The sequence below is a fragment of the Salvelinus fontinalis genome, chromosome 30, assembly GCF_029448725.1.
Source record: "Salvelinus fontinalis isolate EN_2023a chromosome 30, ASM2944872v1, whole genome shotgun sequence".
NCBI lineage: Eukaryota > Metazoa > Chordata > Actinopteri > Salmoniformes > Salmonidae > Salvelinus > Salvelinus fontinalis.
Window position 1 is genome coordinate 41525833 of NC_074694.1, and position 23262 is coordinate 41549094.

At 44.9% G+C, this 23262-nt stretch overlaps 1 protein-coding gene across 1 annotated transcript in view; it reads right to left on the reverse strand.

Moving 5' to 3' along the window:
- skap1 (src kinase associated phosphoprotein 1) overlaps window positions 1–2094 on the reverse strand; it is a 50365-nt gene extending 48271 nt beyond the window's left edge. Inside the window, exons 1-2 of the mRNA XM_055890916.1 lie at window positions 1940–2094; window positions 479–584 (exon numbers count right to left, since the gene is read on the reverse strand). Of these exons, the coding sequence (XP_055746891.1) occupies window positions 479–584; window positions 1940–1979 (146 nt within the window). The 5' untranslated portion in view covers window positions 1980–2094. The remainder of the gene's footprint in view (window positions 1–478; window positions 585–1939) is intronic.
- Between the last annotated feature and the right edge of the window lie 21168 nt (window positions 2095–23262).

Below are 23262 nucleotides of genomic sequence, written 5' to 3' on the forward strand. Positions count from 1 at the left end.
TGACGGTATCTGCAAGCTGTTGGCTAGAGCACACGTGCCAAAACCAGAGTATACAGAGTAGATTCGCTATTTAACGCGACAGTTTCTGTGACAAAACTATCGTTAGATTTGAAAATGCGATGGAAACACATTGAACTTTAGATTTGTATTCGGTACAAGAAAACTTAAGCTAAAAAGTACATTTTGTGTGCACTACATAATCACAAATGGATTTTTATCCTCAACAAGTCCGTTTAGTGGAAACACACCACTGGTTGGAAAATGTGGATATTTTCTTTCTACAGATTTTAGAATATTCATATGAAAATATGTCGCCAATTGGATGGTAACCTAGCTACAAACAAGACTCTAAAATCTATATTTTCTATCATCCAAAAATCCTCAGGAAATGTGAACATCTAATGTAAGATTTAAGTGACACAAGTTTCTTATTGGGAGATAAAGGGGGCCAATTGGGAGGAACAGCACGTCCACGTACCTGGAGTGGACCACCCTGAAGTTATTAAGTAGGACGTCCCGTGTTTCTCTGGCATGTTTACTGAGGTTCTCGTCCTGTAGGATGTCTGATACAAAGAGCTCACAGTCTGAAAGACAAGTCAGGCAAGTCACACATTTAATAAGAGGAGGAAAGATGTTTTACCTGTACATCACAATCCTGAAAAGACATGATATAAAAGACATTTATATCATTTATATCAAAGACATTTAATCACAAACTGTATGCCAAGTCACGAGCATATCAGGAATAATGTTATCTTTCATGTTCAGACAGGAAAAACAAGTTGAACTTCAGATTTCTTTTTGTAATATAACATAAAGAGGTTAACATATGCAAATGTTGGTCAGAGGGCCAAGTCTGGTTGCTCTGGTTGCTAGTACATGCAAATATGACAAATGCCAGTATTCCTGTTTGGGAACATTGACAGTTGTCACTACAGGGTGAATCAGATTGAAATCTATGATGGATAACCATAAGGAACTTGCAACATTATTTTTTCATAAAGACCATAGAATGGGAAATACAGTAAGGCACACGTATAGTAGTTCACAGCGCCACTGTAGATAATAGTGTAATAATAATCCAGACAGTTTGATGAGTTTTAACACAGATTACTGAATTCTGCAGCACATCATAATGTTAACAGGCATTGTTTTAACAATTCAAAACACTCAGTAGGCCTACATGTAGCAGCAATGTTATACAAGTGGTGTAAAGTACTTAAGTAAAAATACTTTTAAGTACTACTTAAGTCGTTTTTTGGGGTATCTGTACTTTACTTTACTATTTATATTTTTGACAACTTTTCGTTTTACCCCACTACATTCCTAAAGAAAGTAATGTACTTTTTACTCCTTACATTTTCCCTGACACCCAAAAGTACTCGTTACATTTTGAATGCTTAGCAGGACAGGAAAATTGTCTAATTCACACACTTATCAAGGGAACATCCCTGGTCATCCCTACTGCCTCTGATCTGGCCGACTCACTAAACACAAATACTTAGTTTGTAAATTATGTCAGTGTGACCCTGGCTATCCGTACATTTTAAGAACAAGAAAATCGTGTCGTCCGGTTTGCTTAACATAAGACATTTTAAATGATTTATACTTGTACTTTTGATACTTATGTATATTTAAAACCAAATACTTTTAGACTTTTACTCAAGTAGTATTTTGCTGGGTGACTTTTACTTTTACATTTTATTTTAAGGTATCTTTACTTTTACTCAAGTATGAAAGTTAGGTACTTTTTCCACCACTGCTCTTATGAACAATGTTTCTAGTTATACGTAAGAATGTCAAAGATTTCGAAAAGCTCACTAAGTATATGATTGAGTACTACATCTTTATGACAATAACAGTACATTACATCACACTGCTAAAAATAAACAGACAATATATACTGTATATATATATATATTTATATATAAAACATTACCCTCCAAAAGCCTCCTAATGTCATCAGAGACTGTCCCCATCCTTCTCTCAAAGTTCCAGAAGAATTTTCAGACAATTTGAATTTTGATACGGTAAATCAGAACTATACTTTGGTGAAAGGTTATAGTATCTGTGTAGACCTGACCCCTGTCACACTGTAACACCTCACTGCTTGAAATGAAAGCCTGTGAATACTCACACACTACATTCATACACTCACATAGCACCTGTAGCCTACTATTCTCAAACCCAAACTATTTCCGTGTGTGCATCTAATGCAAAGCCATATTTACAAAAAGGGGGCGGAGCATGAGGTGACTAAAAGCTTCGTTTGAACTGTGTTCTTCAGTTGTTATATCAAATGTCACATCAGCTTATTCAAAGTCCCTGGCTGTATGCATCCAACCTCAAGTATGTCTATTAGAGTCCAGTTAATATGGTGATACCGGGTAGCATGGGTGGAAGAATCTGGTTTAGCCAACTCCTTTGTTATTGTCATCGATACACCTTGTTTTCTGGACCACAATAAAGGACTTGGCTAAAAGAGAAAGACTGTCACTCAGGCTATAGATAACTGGTGATGTTTTGGTAACAGTTGACTCTATTTAATTGCTCAGGTCTACTCTTTAGCTAACTGAGATTAATGCATGCTCATAACATGAGTAAAATACGTGGATAATAAATGATACACTCATGACAGCCACTTGCAGAGATTATTTTCACAGAGTAAATAGGCTACCCTACATCAAATGTAGAAATATGTCTCTATGTTTCCGATGGAATGTCTTATCCAACATTGTTAAGGCATGCTATAGGCCTGCTGAGTGGACATCCCTCCACCAAACACTGTAGGTTACTAGTGCTCAATACAACACATTTTTACCCAGAAACCGCTATGTCCGGTTATGACATGTAACAATCTGTTTGGCCTACCTGCAGTGGAGGTTATCTACACCTGTTGCAGCACAGGTCAGATGATAACTTGGCGCGTGAGCTGCTGGATCTCGACGTAAAATAAGAGATGTTCGCCATACTACGCAATGGAGGCAAAGTAAGTGCAGCTTTTTAAATCAGTGACTAAATTGCTGAATAGCTTCACGTGTCTTCCGAAATGTTAATTATCCTATATTTATGAGAAAACACCAACCAAAGAACGATCACTGAAACTTCCTCGCTTCCTCAGGTCACTTTTCGGTTTGTAATCCATATTGCTAGTAGGGGGGCATCAGCACTACTGTACATAGCCAGTACATACATATATAGCTCTGCTATGGAGAGATTATGATAAAAGACTACTTTGGGCTAGTGTCCTGGACTGATAGGGTGCGCTGTGTTGAAGCAACTGAGGTATAATTAAGTAATAAGGACCAATAAGGTGTGGTATATGGCCAATATACTATGGCTAAGGGCTATTCTTATGCACGACGCAACGCAGAGAGCTTGGATACAGTCCTTAGCCGTGGTATATTGGCAATATATACCACAAACCCCAAAGGTGTATTATTGCTATTATAAACTGCTTACCAACATAACTAAACCAATAAAAAGTAATGTTTTGTCATACCCATGGTATACAATCTGATATACCACGGTTTCAGCCAAAAAGCAGTTTTTGCTTTGCCATTATGGGGTATTGTGTGTAGATTGATGAGGGGAAAAACAATTTAATCCATTTTAGAATAAGGCTATAACGTAACAAAAGGTGAAAAAAGTCAAGGGCTCTGAGTAGTTTCCGAATGAACTGTTTATACTTTTTAAACTATAACCACTTAACATTTGCATAAATTAACATGAGTTTGAAGGAAATCCATAAGAATACATTTTTACACATTTTTGTCACTCAGCAGATGCTCTTATCCAGAGGGACTTACAACAGTACATCAACATATTTTTCACCTAGTCAGCTCAAGGAACACTCTTAACTGTTAGGCTACCTACGGCACCAGAGGTAGCTATTCAAAATGGTCCTGCTCCTTGGCCTAAACAAATTAAATAAATGTACATAAATTAGCATAACATAACCCACCAACATTAACTGTTGAACCGTTCAAGCTAGAGACACCAAACCAACTTTGACATGTTCAGGCTATTCTAACTTAACATTCTTTAAAAAAATATATAAACTATAGCTATATAAATTATCATAAAATAACCCATCAACAGTAACTCTTGAACCGTTCAAGCTAGAGACGCCAAACTAACTTTCACATATTCAGGCTAATTTTAAAGAGATGAAGTAAGTCACATTTTCTTGTGTTATTTGAAGCAATACAGGGTTTGGCAATAACATTTATATGTGCATTATTGGACCATATTATTACATTCTTATTTTTTATTTTTTTTATTTCATCTTTATTTAACCAGGTAGGCTAGTTGAGAACAAGTTCTCATTTACAACTGCGACCTGGCCAAGATAAAGCAAAGCAGTGCGACACAAACAACAACACGGAGTTACACATGATATAAACAAGCGTACAGTCAATAACACAATAGAGAAAAAAGAAAGTCTATATACAGTGTGTGCAAATGGCGTGAGGAGGTAAGGCAATAAATAGGCCATAGTAGCAAAGTAATTACAGTTTAGTAAATGAATACTGGAGTGATAGATGAGCAGATGATGATGTGCAAGTAGAAATACTGGTGTGCAAAAGAGCAGAAAAGTAATTAAAAACAATATGGGGATGAGGTAGGTTGATTGGGTGGGCTATTTACAGATGGACTATGTACAGCTGCAGCGATCGGTTAGCTGCTCAGATAGCTGATGTTTAAAGTTAGTGAGGGAAATATAAGTCTCCAGTTTCAGCGATTTTTGCAATTCGTTCCAGTCATTGGCAGCAGAGAACTGGAAGGAAAGGCGGCCAAAGGACGGTGTTGGCTTTGGGGACGACCAGTGAGATTATACCTGCTTGAGCGCGTGCTACGGGTGGGTGTTGTTATCGTGACCAGTGAGCTGAGATAAGGCGGAGCTTAACCTAGCATAGACTTATAGATGACCTGGAGCCAGTGGGTCTGGCGACGAATATGTAGCGAGGGCCAGCCGACTACAGGTCGCAGTGGTGGGTGGTATAAGGGGCTTTGGTGACAAAACGGATGGCACTGTGATAGACTGCATCCAGTTTGCTGCATCCAGTATTGGAAGCTATTTTGTAAATGACATCGCTGAAGTCGAGGATCGGTAGGATAGTCAGTTTTACGAGGGTATGTTTGGCAGCGTGAGTGAAGGAGGCTTTGCTGCGAAATAGGTTCTAGATTTCATTTTGGATTGGAGATGTTTAATATGAGTCTGGAAGGAGAGTTTACAGTCTAGCCAGACACCTAGGTATTTGTAGTTGTCCACATATTCTAAGTCAGAACCGTCCAGAGTAGTGATGCTAGTCAGGCGGGTGGGTGCGGGCAGCGAGTGGTTGAAAAGCATGCATTTTGTTTTACTAGCGTTTAAGAGCAGTTGTATGGCATTGAAGGTCATTTGGAGGTTAGTTAACACAGTGACCAAAGAAGGGCCAGATGTATACAAAATGGTGTCGTCTGCGTAGAGGTGGATCAGGGAATCACCCACAGCAAGAGAGACATCGTTGATATATACAGAGAAAAGAGTCGGCCCGAGAATTGAACCCTGTGGTACCCCATAGAGACTGCCAGAGGTCCGGACAACAGGCCCTCCGATTTGACACACTGAACTCTGTCTGAGAAGTAGTTGGTGAACCAGGCGAGGCAGTCATTTGAGAAACCAAGGCTGTTGAGTCTGCCGATGAGGACACGGTGATTGACAGAGTCAAAAGCCTTGGCCAAGTCGATGACGATGGCTGCACAGTACTGTCTTTTATCGATGGCGGTTATGATATCGTTATGTACCTTGAGAGTGGCTGAGGTGCACCCTTGACCAGCTCGGAAACCAGATTGCATAGTGGAGAAGGTACGGTGGGATTCTAAATGGTCGGTGATCTGTTTGTTAACTTGGCTTTCGAAGACTTTAGAAAGGCAGGGCAGGCTGGACATAGGTCTACAACAGTTTGTGTCTAGAGTGTCACCTCCTTTGAAGAGGCGGACGACCGCGGCAGCTTTCCAATCTTTAGGGATCTCGGACGATACGAAAGAGAGGTTGAACAGACTGGTAATAGGGGTTGCAACAATGGCGGCAGATCATTTTAGAAAGAGAGGGTCCAGATTGTCTAGCCCAGCTGATTTGTACGGGTCCAGGTTTTGCAGCTCTTTCAGAACACCTGTTATCTGGATTTGGGTGAAGGAGAAGCTGGGGAGGCTTGGGCAAGTAGCTGTGGGGTTTGCGGGGCTGTTGGCCGGGGTTGGGAAAGCCAGGAGGAAAGCAGAGAGAAATGTACAGAAATGCTTATTGAAATTCTCGATTATCGTGGATTTATCGGTGGTGACAGTGTTACCTAGCCTCAGTGCTGAGGGCAGCTGGGAGGAGGTGCTCTTATTCTCCATGGACCTTACAGTGTCCCAAAAGGTTTTGGAGTTAGAGCTACAGGATATGTTTTTGTGCTGGGTGAGGGCAGTCAGGTCTGGAGTGAACCAAGGGCTATATCTGTTATTAGTTCAACATTTTTTGAAAGGGGCATGCTTATTTAGATGGTGAGGAAATTACTTTTAAAGAACGACCAGGCATCCTCGACTGATGGGATGAGGTCAATATTCTTCCAGGATACCCAGGCCAGGTCGATTAGAAAGGCCTGCTTGCAGAAGTGTTTTAGGGAGCGTTTGACAGTGATTAGGGGTGGACCCATAGCGGATGCAGGCAATGAGGCAGTGATCGCTGAGATCCTGATTGAAAACAGCAGAGGTGTATTTGGAGGGCAAGTTGGTCAGGATAATATGTATGAGGGTGCCCATGTTTACGGATTTAGGGTTGTACCTAGTGGGTTCCTTGATCATTTGTGTGAGATTGAGGGCATCTATCTTAGATTGTAGGACTGCCGGGGTGTTAAGCATATCCCAGTTTAGGTCACCTAGCAGAACGAACTCTGAAGATAGATGGGGTGCAATCATTTCACATTCAGGGCACAGCTGGGAGCTGAGGGGGTCTATAACAGGCGGCAACAGTTAGAGATTTATTTCTGGAGAGATTAATTTTTTTAATTAGAAGCTCGAAAGACCTGGAAAGTATGACAGAACTTTCAGGCTATCTCTGCAGTAGATTGCAACTCCTCCCCTGTTGGCAGTTCTATCTCGACGGAGAATGTTGTAGTTGGGGATGGAAATCTCAGAATTTTTGGTGGCCTTCCTTAGCCAGGATTCAGACACGGCAAGGACATCAGGGTTGGCGGAGTGTGCTAAAGCAGTGAGTAAAACAAACTTAGGAAGGAGGCTTCTGATGTTAACATGCATGAAACCAAGGCTTTTTCGGTTACAGAAGTCAACAAATGAGAGTGCCTTGGGTTAACCTCCACATCACCCGGGGAACAGAGGAGGAGGAGGATGAGGGTAAGGCTAAAGGCTATCAAAACGGGTTGTCTAGTGTGTGGTGGACAGAGAATAAAAAGGAATAAAAGGAGCAGATTTCTGGGCGTGGTATAATAGATTCAGGGCATAATGTACAGACGGGTATGGTGGGGTGCGGGTACAGTGGAGGTAAACCCAGGCACCGAGTGATGATAAGAGAGGTTGCATCTCTGGACGGGCTAGTTATACTTGGTGAGGTCATCACATTATTGAGATATTATCCCATTCACAATTTGTTGATTAGACATCCCCCAACTATTCATTGAACTACCATAACGGCTATAGGTCTGCTGAGAGAGAATTGCGTTTTTTTACAATAAATAAATCATATAATCTACATTTTGAAAGAATTATGGCCTTTACCACAGTTTCATGTCTGTTTGCTGACCGCTGCCTATTCATCTCTCATTGACCTGTCATTAACCTGTTGGTTTTCCATGGATTACAGGCAACATTGGCACTGAGCTAAAGGGTAGAGCTGCCGCTTTCAAGGTGCGGGACTCTGACCTGAAAGCTTATAAGAAATTCTTCTATGCCCTTCAACGAACCATCAAACAGGCAAAGCGCCAATACAGGACTAAGATTGAATCGTACTACATCGGCAGCGATGCTCGTCGGATGTGGCAGGGCCTGCAAACTATTACAGACTACAAAGGGAAGCACAGCCACGACCTGCCCAGTGACACAAGCCTACCAGACGAGCTAAATCACTTCTATGCTAGCTTCGAGGCAAGCAACACCGAGGCATGCATGTTCCGGACGACTGTGTATTCACGCTCTCCGTAGCCGATGTGAGTAAGACCTTTAAACAGGTCAACATTCACAAGGCCGCAGGGCCAGATGGATTACCAGGACGTGTACTCCGAGCATGCGCTGACCAACTGTCAAGTGTCTTCACTGACATTTTCAATATGTCCCTGATTGAGTCTGCAATAGCAACATGTTCCAAGCAGACCACCATAGTCCCTGTGCCAAAGAACACTAAGGTAACCTGCCTAAATGACTACAGACCCATAGCACTCACGTCCGTAGCCATGAAGTCATTTGAAAGGCTGGTAATGGCTGACATTAACACCATTATCCCAGAAACCCTAGACCCACTCCAATTTGCATACCGCTCAAACAGATCCACAGATGATGCAATCTCTATTGCACTCCACACTACCATTTCCCACCTGGACAAAATGAACACCTACGTGACAATGCTTTTCAATGACTCCAGCTTAACGTTCAAAACCATAGTGCCCTCAAAGCTCATCACTAAGCTAAGGATTGTAAGGGAATTCCGCACTATGTGCACACAAGTGACCATAGGAAACTTCTTTGATCAGAGGTTAGTTTGTTTAATAAGGATTGCAAGCCGGACTGCAACCCGGAGTATACACTTACAGTAATTCGCAAGTAACACACTTAGTACAAAAGATGGTGCTTTCCCTTTTAATCTCCTACTGAGGTTCACCCCGCCCAGGGTGATGTCCCTTAACTTTTATACCATATAAGCTCATAATTAATAGTTAGTAATACAAAGATGTCTCTGCTAGGCGGAGTTAATCTTATTGTTATTTGCAGTTAGTTTCTCAATCCTTCTTCCTCCTATTGCTATCATGTGCTAGCAGAAGTAAGACTGGAACATAGTATCAACAGGAACTGAAAGTATAGTTTCAACACACAGACATCTGACTTTTGTACAGTTGACCTCTTCATGCACGTACAAAGTCTCTAACACTGATTCTTAATCTCAAGCTAAAGCAAAACATTAATCATTGTACTTTTGTAATTACAGGTGTTCCTATAATGTACAGATATTATAAAATTCCTTTCAGGATCCTGGGACTAAACACCTCCCTCTGCAACTGGATCCTGGACTTCCTGACAGGCCACCCCCAGGTGGTAAGGGTAGGTAGCAACACATCTGCCACGCTGATCCTTAACACTGGAGCCCCTCAGGGGTGCGTGCTCAGTCCCCTCCTGTACTCCCTGTTTTCCCACGACTGCATGGCCAGGCACGACTCCAACACCATCATTAAGTTTGCAGAGGACACAACAGTGGTAGGCCTGATCACCGACAACGACGAGACAGCCTATAGGGAGGAGGTCAGAGACCTGGTCAGGTGGTGTCAGAATAACAACCTATCCCTCAACGTAATCAAGACAAATGAGATGATTGTGGACTACAGGAAAAGGAGGACCGAGCACACCCCCATTCTCGTCGACGGGGCTGTAGTGGAGCAGATTGAGAGCTTCAAGTTCCTTGGTGTCCACATCACTTAAAAGATGCACTGTTGGTAAGGGCTTGTAAGTAAGAATTTCACTGTAAGCTCTACACCTGTTGTATTCAGCACACTTGACAAATACACTTTGATTTAATTTGATTAGGATTATAACAGTGGTCTGTTTTGGTGGGCTCCCTGAGGCCCAAAGGAAATGGATGATCAGCACACTGGGCTAACAATCATTTTATAACCAGCTAACCTAAAGAACCGTATGATGCATCAACAAATGAGATATACACGTTGAAAATTATTTGAATCTTCTCTTAATTCAAATGTATTTTGAGTATGTTTTAGATACAAATATGAATACACCATTGTTGTTATTTTTCCCAGAGATCCATTCTACTATGTCCTAGTCTTTTAGCTTGATATCCCATTAACCCTACACAGGAAGACAGATGAGGTCAGGGGGAGAGGATTTCCAGTGATGTAATTGGGCATTTGAACTGTATTTCATTGTCACCCCAGCCATGCTCCTGTGAGGGCTAGAAGAACCGGTCATCTTTCCATCATCTCTTGCCTGCTGGGCTTTCACATATGAAAGGACAGGCCCTTTGTAAGCTGGTAGGTACTACGCCACCCAACAATGCAGTGCTAAAAGATTGACAAAAGCCCTGTATCAAACGCAACCCTAGGCTGCTGAGGGGAACCTGCTATTATCTCCCACTACCAAAACTGCCATGACCACCTCTCATCTCCCCAAGAGAGCCCTTTAGCATTCAGTCCCCGTGTCGTTTTCCCTCTCATTGTAAAGGCAGTCAATGTTGTTCTCCCCCTTAGACGAGAAGGAGCATGGATAGGACCAAGATGCGGATTGAGGGAAATAAGCCATCTTTTAATGACAACAGCAAACAAGACACTACAAAACAACAAATGTGACTAACCTTCAACCGTCCTGTGAGGACACAGGAACAAACACCCACAAAACCCCAGTGAAACCCTGGCTGCCTTAGTATGACTCTCAATTAGGTCCTGGCTAGCCTCCCGGGTGGCGCAGTGGTCTAGGGCACTGCATCGCAGTGCTAGCTGCGCCACCAGAGTCTCTGGGTTCGCGCCCAGGCTGGGCTGGGTTCGCGCCCAGGTTCTGTCGCAGCCGGCCGCAACCGGGAGGTCCGTGGGGCGACGCACAATTGGCATAGCGTCGTCCGGGTTAGGGAGGGTTTGGCCGGTAGGGATATCCTTGTCTCAGTATGTAAAAATGTAATAAAAATGTATGCACTCTACTGTAAGTCGCTCTGGATAAGAGCGTCAGCTAAATGACTAAAATGTAAATGTAAATGTAATTAGAGACAAACGATACACACCTGTCTCTAATTGAGAATCATACCAGGCCGAACACAAAAACCAACCTAGAAATACAAAACATAGACTGCCCACCCAAAACACACGCCCTGACCATAAACACATACCAAAACAACATAAAACAGGTCAGGACCGTTACAGAACCCCCCCCTCAAGGTGCGAACGCCGGGCGCACCAGCACAAAGTCCAGGGGAGGGTCTGGGTGGGCAGTTGACCACGGTGGTGGCTCAGGCTCTGGACGCTTTCCCCACACCACCATAGTCACTCCCCGCTTCTGTCTTCCCCTCCCAATGACCACCCTAAAACTAACATCCCCTAAATGAGCGGCCAGCACCGGGAGAAGGGGCAGCACCGGGAGAAGGGGCAGCACCGGGACAAGGGGCAGCACCGGGACAAGGGGCAGCACCGGGACAAGGGGCAGCACCGGGACAAGGGGCAGCACCGGGACAAGGGGCAGCACCGGGATAAGGACCAGCACCGGGACAAGGGGCAGCACCAGGACAAGGGGCGGCAGGTCCTGGCTGAGGGACTCCGGCAGGTCCTGGCTGAGGGACTCCGGCAGGTCCTGGCTGAGGGACTCCGGCAGGTCCTGGCTGAGGGACTCCGGCAGGTCCTGGCTGAGGGACTCCGGCAGGTCCTGGCTGAGGGACTCCGGCAGGTCCTGGCTGAGGGACTCCGGCAGGTCCTGGTTTAGGGACTCCGGCAGGTCCTGGCTGGACGGCCCTGGCAGGTCCTGGCTGGACGGCTCTGGCAGGTCCTGGCTGGACGGCTCTGGCAGGTCCTGGCTGGACGGCTCTGGCAGGTCCTGGCTGGACGGCTCTGGCAGGTCCTGGCTGGACGGCTCTGGCAGGTCCTGGCTGGACGGCTCTGGCAGGTCATGGCTGGACGGCTCTGGCAGGTCATGGCAGGACGGCTCTGGCTGGTCATGGCAGGACGGCTCTGGCTGGTCATGGCAGGACGGCTCTGGCTGGTCATGGCAGGACGGCTCTGGCTGGTCATGGCAGGACGGCTCTGGCTGGTCATGGCAGGACGGCTCTGGCTGGTCATGGCAGGACGGCTCTGGCTGGTCATGGCAGGACGGCTCTGGCGCTAGGCAGACGGCAGACTCTGGCCGGCTGAGACGCACTATAGGCCTGGTGCGTGGTACCGGAACTGGAGGTACCGGGCTGAGGGCACGCACCTCAGGGCGAGTGCGGGGAACAGGAACTGGGCACACTGGACACTCGTGGCGCACTCTAGGCCTGGTGCGTGGTACCGGAACTGGAGGTACCGGGCTGGAGACACGCACCATAGGGAGAGTGCGTGGAAGAGGAACAGGGCTCTGGAGATGCACTGGAAGCCTGGTGCGTGGTGTAGGCACTGGTGGTACTGAGCTGGGGTGGGAAGGTGGCGCCGGATATACCGGACCGTGAAGGAGGACACGTGCTCTTGAGCACCGAGCCTCCCCAACCTTACCAGGTTGAATGGTCCCCGTAGCCCTGCCAGTGCGGCGAGGTGGAATAGCCCGCACTGGGCTATGCAGGCGAACCGGGGACACCACCTGTAAGGCTGGTGCCATGTACGCCGGCCCGAGGAGACGTACTGGAGACCAGATACGTTGGGCCGGCTTCATGGCACTCGGCTCGATGCCCAACCTAGCCCTCCCAGTGCGGCAAGGTGGAATAGCCCGCACTGGGCTAAGCACGCGTACTGGGGACACCATGCGCTTTACCGCATAACACGGTGTCTGACCAGTACGACGCCCTCTTACTCCACGGCAAGCCCGGGGAGTTGGCTCAGGTCTCCAACCCGGCTTCGCCACACTCCCCTTTAGCCTCCCCCCCCAAGAATTTTTTGGGTGAGCCTCTCGGGCTTCCGGCCTCTCCTATGTGCTGCCTCCTCATACCAGCGCTCCTGGGCTGTGGCTGCCTTCCTCTCCTCCCGAGAGCGGCGATTCTCTCCAACCCTTCCCCAGGGTCCCTTTCCGTCCATGATCTCCCAAGACCATTCCTCCTGTGTCCAGTGCCTTAGTTCCTTTTCTCTCTCCTCAATCCGCTTGGTTCTGTTATGGTGGGTGTTTCTGTAAAGGCAGTCAATGTTGTTCTCCCCCTTAGACGAGAAGGAGCATGGATAGGACCAAGATGCGGATTGAGGGAAAATAAGCCATCTTTTAATGACAACAGCAAACAAGACACTACAAAACTACAAAACAACAAATGCGACTAACCTTCAACCGTCCTGTGAGGACACAGGAACAAACACCCACAAAACCCCAGTGAAACCCTGGCTGCCTTAGTATGACTCTCAATTAGAGACAAACGATACACACCTGTCTCTAATTGAGAATCATACCAGGCCGAACACAAAAACCAACCTAGAAATACAAAACATAGACTGCCCACCCAAAACACACGCCCTGACCATAAACACATACCAAAACAACATAAAACAGGTCAGGACCGTTACACTCATCTTTAACATCAGGCCTCTTTATCTGTGTGTTCCTTTTCATTTACATTGCAGTGAGGGAAGGACAGTGGGTCTCTCTGATCTGATATAGCCAGGAGGGAGAGTAAGGAGAAACCTGAGGTAAGACCTGAGCCCCCCCCCCCCCCCCCACTTCACTTTGATTCTTAAGAGTCTGCAAATGTTTAAATTACTGAAGGAAATGAAAGAGGTAGTTTGCTTTAGGAATTTCCTGGGAAATCATTGCATTCCTCTCCCACCCGATAGTCAAAAATATGAGAGAGAGGAGAGGGATGGGATTTGGTCTTGGAAGGTCAAATGTGATGATAGATGGAGAACACCAAAAGCAGGTATAGCCCTTACTCAAGTTCTAGAGAACCTGCACGCATTCAGTGAGTCAGTCACTCTTACAAACTAAGACCTAAGAAAAGCATGCCGAACCATATTCCAAACCGTGGTGCTTTTGTCTTTGTATGACTTGATTTACCACAGTGTGTGCTGTGCTGGAGAACGTTATCTTTAACTGAACAATTCCCCACCTCTTAAATGCTTCTCTGTTCAGACATTGTCCCTTGAGGCATTGAGAAAAGAATAATCTGTGCTATTTCCACACGGAACAGTTAGCTTCAGTCAAAGAAAAAACACAATCGTGCACAGGGGTACTGAGCGTGGAATGAGAGACAAGGAGGGCACTAGGAGTGTGTAGCTACTTCTGATCCTGCATGTCGCGGCTTCTCTCTGTCTGGCTAATTAGAATACAAAACACACCCATTTCTCACCCTCCTGGCAGCATCAAATTGGCCACTTTGAACCATGTGACGTGACGCTGATCGAGCTCTCCTGTCTCCATTTGGAACAATACAGCTGATCAATAAATGTATGCAGAGAGGCACTGCAGGTAAATGAGGGTAGGTTTTCTGTGACAGCACTTTAACCTTATTCTACTCAACCTGCCATGGTTACAATCGTCTTGTCTCACCACCCCTCATTCTTTCCATAGTGCTGCTTCGTTACTCTGCTTTCTGCAACTCCTGTTTTTCTTACGCCAAACAGCCATGGCGAACTGACAGACATAAACTATTAAGGTGGTCATTTGGATCCTGGAGGCAATTCTAGCAAGTATCAAGAAGTTAACCCTGGCTTAGCCACTTGTCCCTCCTGGTTAGCCTGCCTATAGGGTAGAGAATGGATGCAGTTGCTGGAGGACTGAGGAGGCTTGGCCTGCAAGTTGGCTTAGGGATGCAGATAGAAAAGAGCCTCCCAAGGAGGGGCAAGGTTTTGGAGATACCTAGGAATCATACAGAAGCAGGACACATGTGCCATTGTCTTTGAGGTCTACTGAACACCTGTAAAGAGATTTTATCCTGGTTCTAAAATGTTTAGGATGCCACCCTGATTTCTGCTTTGATAATCAACAAAGGTGGCTGTGCTGCCCCTGAAATCCCCAACCCCCGAACCCATGAATACTGTATCCAGTTCAGTTCCTTTGAAGCCTGCTGTCCCTGCCTTGGTGGTTGGTGTCCCTGCAGAGCACAGGAGGTTGGTGGCACCTTAATAATTGGGGAGAACAGGCTTGTGGTAAAGGCTGGAACGGAATTGGTGGAATTGTATCAAATACATCAAACACATGGTTTGAAACGAAATGCCACAGTGGAACCAAAGCCCAATGAAGTCAGCCAAGCATTCAACTTGTAAAAGAGCTTGCAACATCTGCAATCAGCATGGGGCTCACTGTTCATCTGCCTCAGAGAATGTTAGCATGAAGAAATAAGGATGTTCAAAATATTGCAAAACGTTGGTTTGTTGCTTTGCGTCTGTCTTTATGTTTCTGCTGCCATTCATTCCATAACTCGGTGGTTCCCAAACTTTTTATAGTCCCGTACCCTTTCAAACATTCAACCTTCAGCTGCGTACCAGGGTCAGCGCACTCTCAAATGTTGTTCTTTTGCCATCATTGTAAGCCTGCCACACACAAACTATACAATACATTTATTAAACATAAGAATGAGGGTGAGTTTGTCACAACCCGGCTCGTGGGAAGTGACAAAGAACTCTTATAGGACCAGGGCACAAATAATAATATAATTAATAATCAATAATGTTGCTCTTTATTTTCACATCTTACATATAAAACCTTATTCGTTCATCAAAAATTGTGAATACCTCACCACAGGTTAATGAGAATGGTGTGCTTGAAAGGACGCACATAACTCTGCAATGTTGGGTTGTATTGGAGAGTCTCGGTCTTAAATCATTTTCCACACACAGTCTGTGCCTGTATTTAGTTTCCATGCTAGTGAAGGATGAGAATCCACTCTCACGTAGGTACGTGGTTGCAAAGGGCATCGGTGTCTTAACAGCGCGATTTATCAAGGCAAGAAACTGAGCACAGCCCTATCCAGAAATCTGGCAGTGGCTTCTGACTAAATTCAAATTTCACAGAACTGCTTGTTGCAATTTCGATGAGTCTCTCTTGTTCAGATATTGGTAAGTGGACTGGAGGCAGGGCATGAAAGGGACAACGAATCCAGTTGTTTGTGTTGTCCGTTTCGGGAAACCTGCGTAATTGCACACTCAGATGCTTCGCCATATATCACATTTGACATTGTCCGTAAGCTTGAGTTCATTTGCACACACAAAATCAGACGATGATGGTAAGACCTCTGTGTTGTCCTTGTTAATGCACACAGAAAAGAGCTCCAACTTCTTAATCATAGCCTCAGTTTTGTCCTACACTGAGTATAGTTGCGGAGAGTCCCTCTAATCCTAGATTCAGATCATTCAGGCGAGAAAAAACATCACCGAGATAGGCCAGTCGTGTGAGAAACTTGTCATCATGCAATCGGTCAGACATGTGAAAAATATGGTCAGTAAAGAAAACTTTAAGCTCATCTCTCAATTTAAAAAAACATGTCAATACTTTGCCCCTTGATAACCAGCGCTTCTGTATGTTGTAAAAGCGTTACATGGTCGCTGCCCATATCATTGCATAATGTGGAAAATACAAGAGAGTTCAGGGGCCTTGCTTTAACAAACTTAATCATTTTCACTGCAGTGTCCAAAACGTCTTTCAAGCTGTCAGGCATTCCCTTGGTAGCAAGAGCCTCTCGGTGGATGCTGCAGTGTACCCAAGTGGCGTCGGGAGCAACTGCTTGCGTTACCACTTCCATATGTCTTCCTGTCATGGCTTTTCAGCCATCAGTACAGATACCAACACATCTTGACCACCAGTCCATTTGATGACACAAAGGTGTCCAGTACTTTAAAAATATCCTCTCATGTAGTCCTGGTTTCCAGTGGTTTGCAGAAGAGAATGTCTTCCTTAATTTACCCCCCACAAACGTAACGGACATATACCAGGAGCTGTGCCATGCCAGCCACGTCTGTTGACTCATCCAGCTGTAACACATAGAATTCATTGGCTTATATGCGAAGCAGTAATTGTTTCAAAACATCTCCTGCCATGTCACTGATGCGTCGTGAAGCAGTGTTGTTTGATGAAGGCATTGTCTGTATAGTTTTTTTGCCTTTTTCCCCAGCATTGTCCCAGCCATATCTGCGGCAGCAGGAAGAATTAAGTCCTCTACAATAGTATGGGGCTTGCCTGTCCTAGTCACTCGGTAGCTCACCATATAAGATGCTTCTAGCCCCTTCTTATTAATGGTATCTGCTGCTTTTATACATGTCTTACTACTCGAAAGTCGTCTTTATTCTTGCTCAAAACACTCCCATGGCTTATTTATCAAATTATCATGTTTAATTTCTAAATTTCTGCGCAAGAGTGAAGGTTTCCCTCGAGAGAGTAACGATTAATGTGATTGGATGTTAATTATTTTACTAGGCTACCTGTATTTGACATTGTGTTGTTATTTTGCTGAACACTAAACAACCTCACCCAAATGTATAGCCCCATTGGAAAATATAAATGTACTGTTTGAAAATGTGAAGAAATTGTATTTTTTTAAATCAAATATTTGTATTTTATTTATTTAAAAAAATGTGAATCACATTTTTATTTGGCGTACTCCCGTCTGCATTGCGCGTTTGGGAATACCTGCTATAGCTTATGGCAGGGTTCCCCAACTGGCGGCCCACGGGCCGAATTTGGTCCACGGGTGGTTTTATTTGGCCCCCCAAGTTTTCAACAAAAAAAACACAAAAAAAAAATATATATACAGTATATATATATACAGTGCACATTTGTGGCCTGCTGGAGGTCATTTTGCAAGGCTCTGGCAGTGCACCTCCTTGCACTAAGGCGGAGGTACCAGTCCTGCTGCTGGTTGTTGCCCTCCTACGGCCTCCTCCACATCTCCTGATGTACTGGCCTGTCTCCTGGTAGGGCCTCCATGCTCTGGACACTACGCTGACAGACACAGCAAACCTTTTTGCCACAGTTCGCATTGATGTGCCATCCTGGATGAACTGCACTACCTGAGCCACTTGTGTGGGTTGTAGCCTCCGTCTCATGCTACCTCTAGAGTGAAAGCACCGCCAGCATTCAAAAGTGACCAAAACATCAGCCAGGAAGCATAGGAACTGAGAAGTGGTCTGTGGTCACCACCTGCAGAATCACTCCTGTTTTGGGGGGTGTCTTGCTAATTGCCTATAATTTCCACCTGTTGTCTATTCCATTTGCACAACAGCATGTGAAATTTATTGTCAATCAGTGTTGCTTCCTAAGTGGACAGTTTGATTTCACAGAAGTGTGATTGACTTGGAGTTACATTGTGTTGTTAGTGTTCCCTTTATTTTTTTGAGCAGTGTATATTGTTGGACATAAAACATTGGAAAAACAGCAGGAAATCAGCTCCAAGTGATTTTCATTTAACAAATCTTTTCCCAAGTATTCCCTCGCAAAATAGAGAGATACATGATTGTATACAAATTTAAGGTTTGAAATTATTATGTTTTAGTCAAACATATCTGTTTGGGCTTCTTGCGGTCAATTTGCAGTCTACAGATTATTTGTAATTATGTCCTTGGCCCCCCAACCATCTGCTTAAGAATAAATTGTCCCGCAGCTGAATCTAGTTGACGATCCCTGGCTTATGGTATTACCATTGGGCCTAGCAATACTCTCTGCCTGTGAGGTGGCAAGATAGTGCCGACAGACATGGCAGCTCTGCTTCTAGCTCCTAAGAAACTTTGCAGTATTTTTTTAATGTATTTCTTACATTGTTAGCCCAGAAAGTTTTTTCTGTTATTACATACAGCCGGGAAGAACTTTTGGATATCAGAGTGGCGGTAACTCACCAGCATTATGACCAGGAATACGACTTTCCCGAATTGGATCCTTTGTTTGTACCCCCCAGGGCAATTGAACTTATCCCAGAAGCTGTTCCAAGACGTAGACGGCGGAAAAGAGTTATTCGGAGTTGACTTCTAGTCCGACTCAGGAGGCGTGCACACCGAGTATATTACTCGCTAATGTTCAGTCTCTGGACAATAAAGTACACAAGCTCAGGGCAAGGATCTCCTTCCTTGAAGGCAGGGACTGTAACATCTCTCCAGATATACTGTCCCCATCCATACAGCCAGCTGGGTTCTCAGTACATCGCAGAGACAGGAAGAAGAAAGGCGGTGGTGTATGATCAAGTGGACTGGGATATGTTCCGGGTAGCCTCTGAGAATAACATCAACGTATACACTGACATGGTGACTGAGTTCATCAGGAAGTGTATAGCGGATGTTGTTCCCACTATGACTATTAAAACCTACCCAAATCAGAAACCGCAGATAGATGGCAGCATTTGCGTAAAATTGAAAGCACGAACCACCGCATTTAACCATGGCAAGGTGACTGGGAATATGGCTGAATACAAATATGAGACGTACGTGGCAGGGTCCACAGACAATCACGGATTAGAAAGGGAAAACCAGTCACATCGCAAACACTGATGCCTTGCTCCCGGACAAGCTAAACACCTTCTTTGCCTGCTTTGAGGATAACACAGTGCCACTGACGCAGCCCACTCCTAAGGACGGTGGGCTCTCGTTCTCTGTGGCCGACGTGAGTAAGACATTTAAATGTGTTAACCCTCGCAAGGTTGTCGGCCCAGACAGCATCCTTTGCCACATCCTCAGACCATGAGCAGACCAGCTGGATGGAGTGTTTACGGAAATATTAAATCTCTCCCTATCCCAGTCTGCTGTCACCACTTGCTTCAAGATTTCCACCATTGTTCCTGTGCCCAAGAAAGCAAAGGTAACTGAACTAAATGACTATCGCCCCGTAGCGCTCACTTCTGTCATCATGAAGTGCTTTGAGAGGCTAGTTCAGGATCATATCACCTCTACCCTACCTGACACCCTAGACCCAATTCAATTTGCATACCGCCCCAATAGATCCACAGACGATGCAATCGACATCGCACTTCACACTGCCCTATCCCATCTGGACAAGAGGAATACCTATGTAAGAATGCTGTTCATTGAATAAAGCTCAGCCTTCTACACCATAGTACCCTCCAAGCTCATCATTAAGCTTGGGGCCTTGGGACTGAACCCTGCCCTGTGCAACTGGTTCCTGGACTTCCTGACGGGACGCCCCCAGGTGGTGAAGGTAGGAAACAGCACCTCCACTTCTCTGATCCTCAACACAGGGGCCCCACAAGGGTGCGTGCTCAGCCCCCTCCTGTACTCCCTGTTCACCCATGACTGCGTGGCCATGCATACCTCCAACTCAATCATAAAGTTTGAAGACGACACAACAGGTGTAGGCCTGATTACCAACAATGACGAGACAGCCTACAGGGAGGAGATGAGGGCCCAGGCGGAGTGGTGCCAGGAAAATAACCTCTCCCTCAACGTCAACAAAATGAAGGAGCTGATCGTGGACTTCAGGAATCAAAAGAGAGAGCACGGCCCTATCCACATCGCCAGGACCAAAGTGAAGAAGATGAAAAGCTTCAAGTTCTGCGGCGTACACATCACCGACGATCTGAAATGGTCCATCCACACAGACAGTGCTTGGCCTCTAAGACCCTCACAAACTTATACAGATGCACAATTGAGAGCATTCTTTCGGGCTGTATCACCGCCTGGTATGGCCACTGCACTGCCCGCAACCGTAGTGCTCTCCAGAGGGTGGTGCAGTCTTCCCAACGCATCACCGGGGGCACACTGCCTGCCCTTCAGACACCTACAACACCTGATGTCACAGGAAGGCCAAAAAGATCATCAAGGACATCAACTACCCGAACCACGGCCTATTCACCCAGCTACCATCCAGAAGGCGAGGTCAGAACAGGTGCATCAAAGCTGGGACCGAGAGACTGAAAAACAGCTTCTATCTCAAGGCTGTCAGACTGTTAAATAGCCAGTCATTAGCCGGCTACCACCCGGTTACTCAACCCTGCACCTTAGAGGCTGCTGCCCCATATACAGCGCCTTGCAAAAGTATTCACCCCTTTGGCGTTTTTCCTATTTTGTTGCATTGCAAGCTGTCATTTAAATAGATTTCATGTAATGGACATACACAAAATAGTCCAAATTGGTGAAGTGAAATGAAAAAAATTACTTGTTTCAAAAAATTCTAAAAAATAAAAAACAAAAGTGGTGCATGCATATGTATTCACCCCCTTTGCTATGAAGCCCCCAAATAAGATCTGGTGCAACCAATTACCTTCAGAACTCACATAATTAGTTTAAAAAAAGTCCACCTGTGTAATCTAAGTGTCACATGATCTGTCACATGATCTCAGTATATATACACCTGTTCTGAAAGACCCCAGAGTCTGCAACACTACTAAGCATGGGGCACCACCAAGCAAGCGGTACCATGAAGACCAAGGAGCTCTGTAAAAACAGGTCTGGGACAAAGTTGTGGAGAAGTACAGATCAGGGTTGAATTATAAATAAATATCCAAAAGTTTGAACATCCCACGGAGCACCATTAAATCCATTATTAAAAAATGGAAAGAATATGGCACCACAACAAACCTGCCAAGATAGTGCCGCCCACCAATACTCACAGACCAGGCAAGGAGGGCAATAATCAGCGGCAACAAAGAGACCAAAGATAACCCTGAAGGAGCTGCAAAGCTCCACAGCGGAGATTGGAGTATCTGTCCATAGGACCATTTTAAGCTGTACACTCCACAGAGCTGGGCTTTACAAAAGAGTGGCCAGAAGAAAAGCCATTGCTTAAAGAAAAAAATAAGTAAACACGTTTGGTGTGAGCCAAAAGGCATGTGAGAGACTCCCCAAACATATGGGAGAAGGTACTCTTGTTAGATGAGACTAAAACTGAGCTTTTTGGTCATCAAGGAAAACGCTTTGTCTGCCGCAAACCCAACACCTCTCATCACCCCTAGAACACCATCCCCACAGTGAAGCATGGGGGTGGCAGTATCATGCTGTGGGTATGTTTTCCATCGACAGGGACTGGGAAACTGGTCAGAATTGAAGGAATGATGGATGGCGCTAAATACAAGGGAAACAATTCTTGAGGGAAACCTGTTTCAGTCTTCCAGAGATTTGAGACTGGGATGGAGGTTCACCTTCCAGCAGGACAATGACCCTAAGCATACTGCTAAAGCAACACTCGGGTGGTTCTCCAATTGAGAATCTGTGGTATGACTTAAAGATTGCTGTACACCAGCGGAACCCATCCAACTTGAAGGAGCTGGAGCAGTTTTGCCTTGAAGAATGGACAAAAATCCCAGTGGCTTGATGTGCCAAGCTTATAGAGACATACCCCAAGAGACTTGCAGCTGTAATTGCTGCAAAAGGTGGCTCTACAAAGTATTGACTTTGGGGGTGAATAGTTATACACGCTAAAGTTTTCCAGTTTTTGTCTTATTTATTGTTTGTTTCACGAGAAAACACATTTTGCATCTTCAAAGTGGTTGTGTAAATCAAATGATACAAACCCCTCAAAAATCTATTTTAATTCCAGGTTGTAAGGCAACGAAATAGAAAAAATGCCAAGGGGGGTGAATACTTTCGCAAGCCACTGTACATAGACATGGAATCACTGGTCACTTTAATAATGGAACACTAGTCACTTTAATAATGTTTGCATACTGCTTTACTCACTTCATATGTATATACTGTATTCTATTCTACTGTATTTTAGTCAATGCCACTCCGACATTGCTCGTCCTAATATTTATATATTTCTTAACTCCATTATTTTACTTTAGATTTGTCTGTATTGTTGTGAATTGTTAGATATTACTGCACTGTTGGAGTTAGGAACATAAGCATTTCACTACACCTGCAATAACATCTGCTAAATATGTGTATGTGACCAATAGAATTTGATTTCATTTCATTCTGCCAATGACTGTATGTATGAATGGACAAAGCCATTGATCACGTGACACCAGTCATTCCTATGTGAAGACTCAATAGTATATTAAAGCCAAATGGAGCCGGTTAAGATGGCGTCTCAGGGAGACATAACATGCGTCGTTTGAGCTACTCCAGGAAGTGACGCTGCAGGCTCGCTCAGTGCTACACTCTCCCATTGAGTATCTCAAGTTGAAGGCCAACCGGGTACTGCAGGTTGCCATTAGCAACTCAATTATCCTCAACTTCTTGTGTGCTATTTAAAAGTATTCGGTTCAAGGACATAGAGTGCGGTAAAGAAGTACAGTGCCTTCAGAAAGTATTCATACCACTTGACTTATTCCACATTTTGCTGTGTTACAGCATACCCCACAAGACATGCCAGTAGAGGTCTCTTCACAGTCCCCAGGTCCAGAACAGACTATGGGAGGCGCACAGTACTACATAGAGCCATGACTACATGGAACTCTATTCCACATCAAGTAACTGATGCAAGCAGTAGAATCCGATTTAAAAAGCAGGTAAAAACACACCTTATGGAACAACAGGG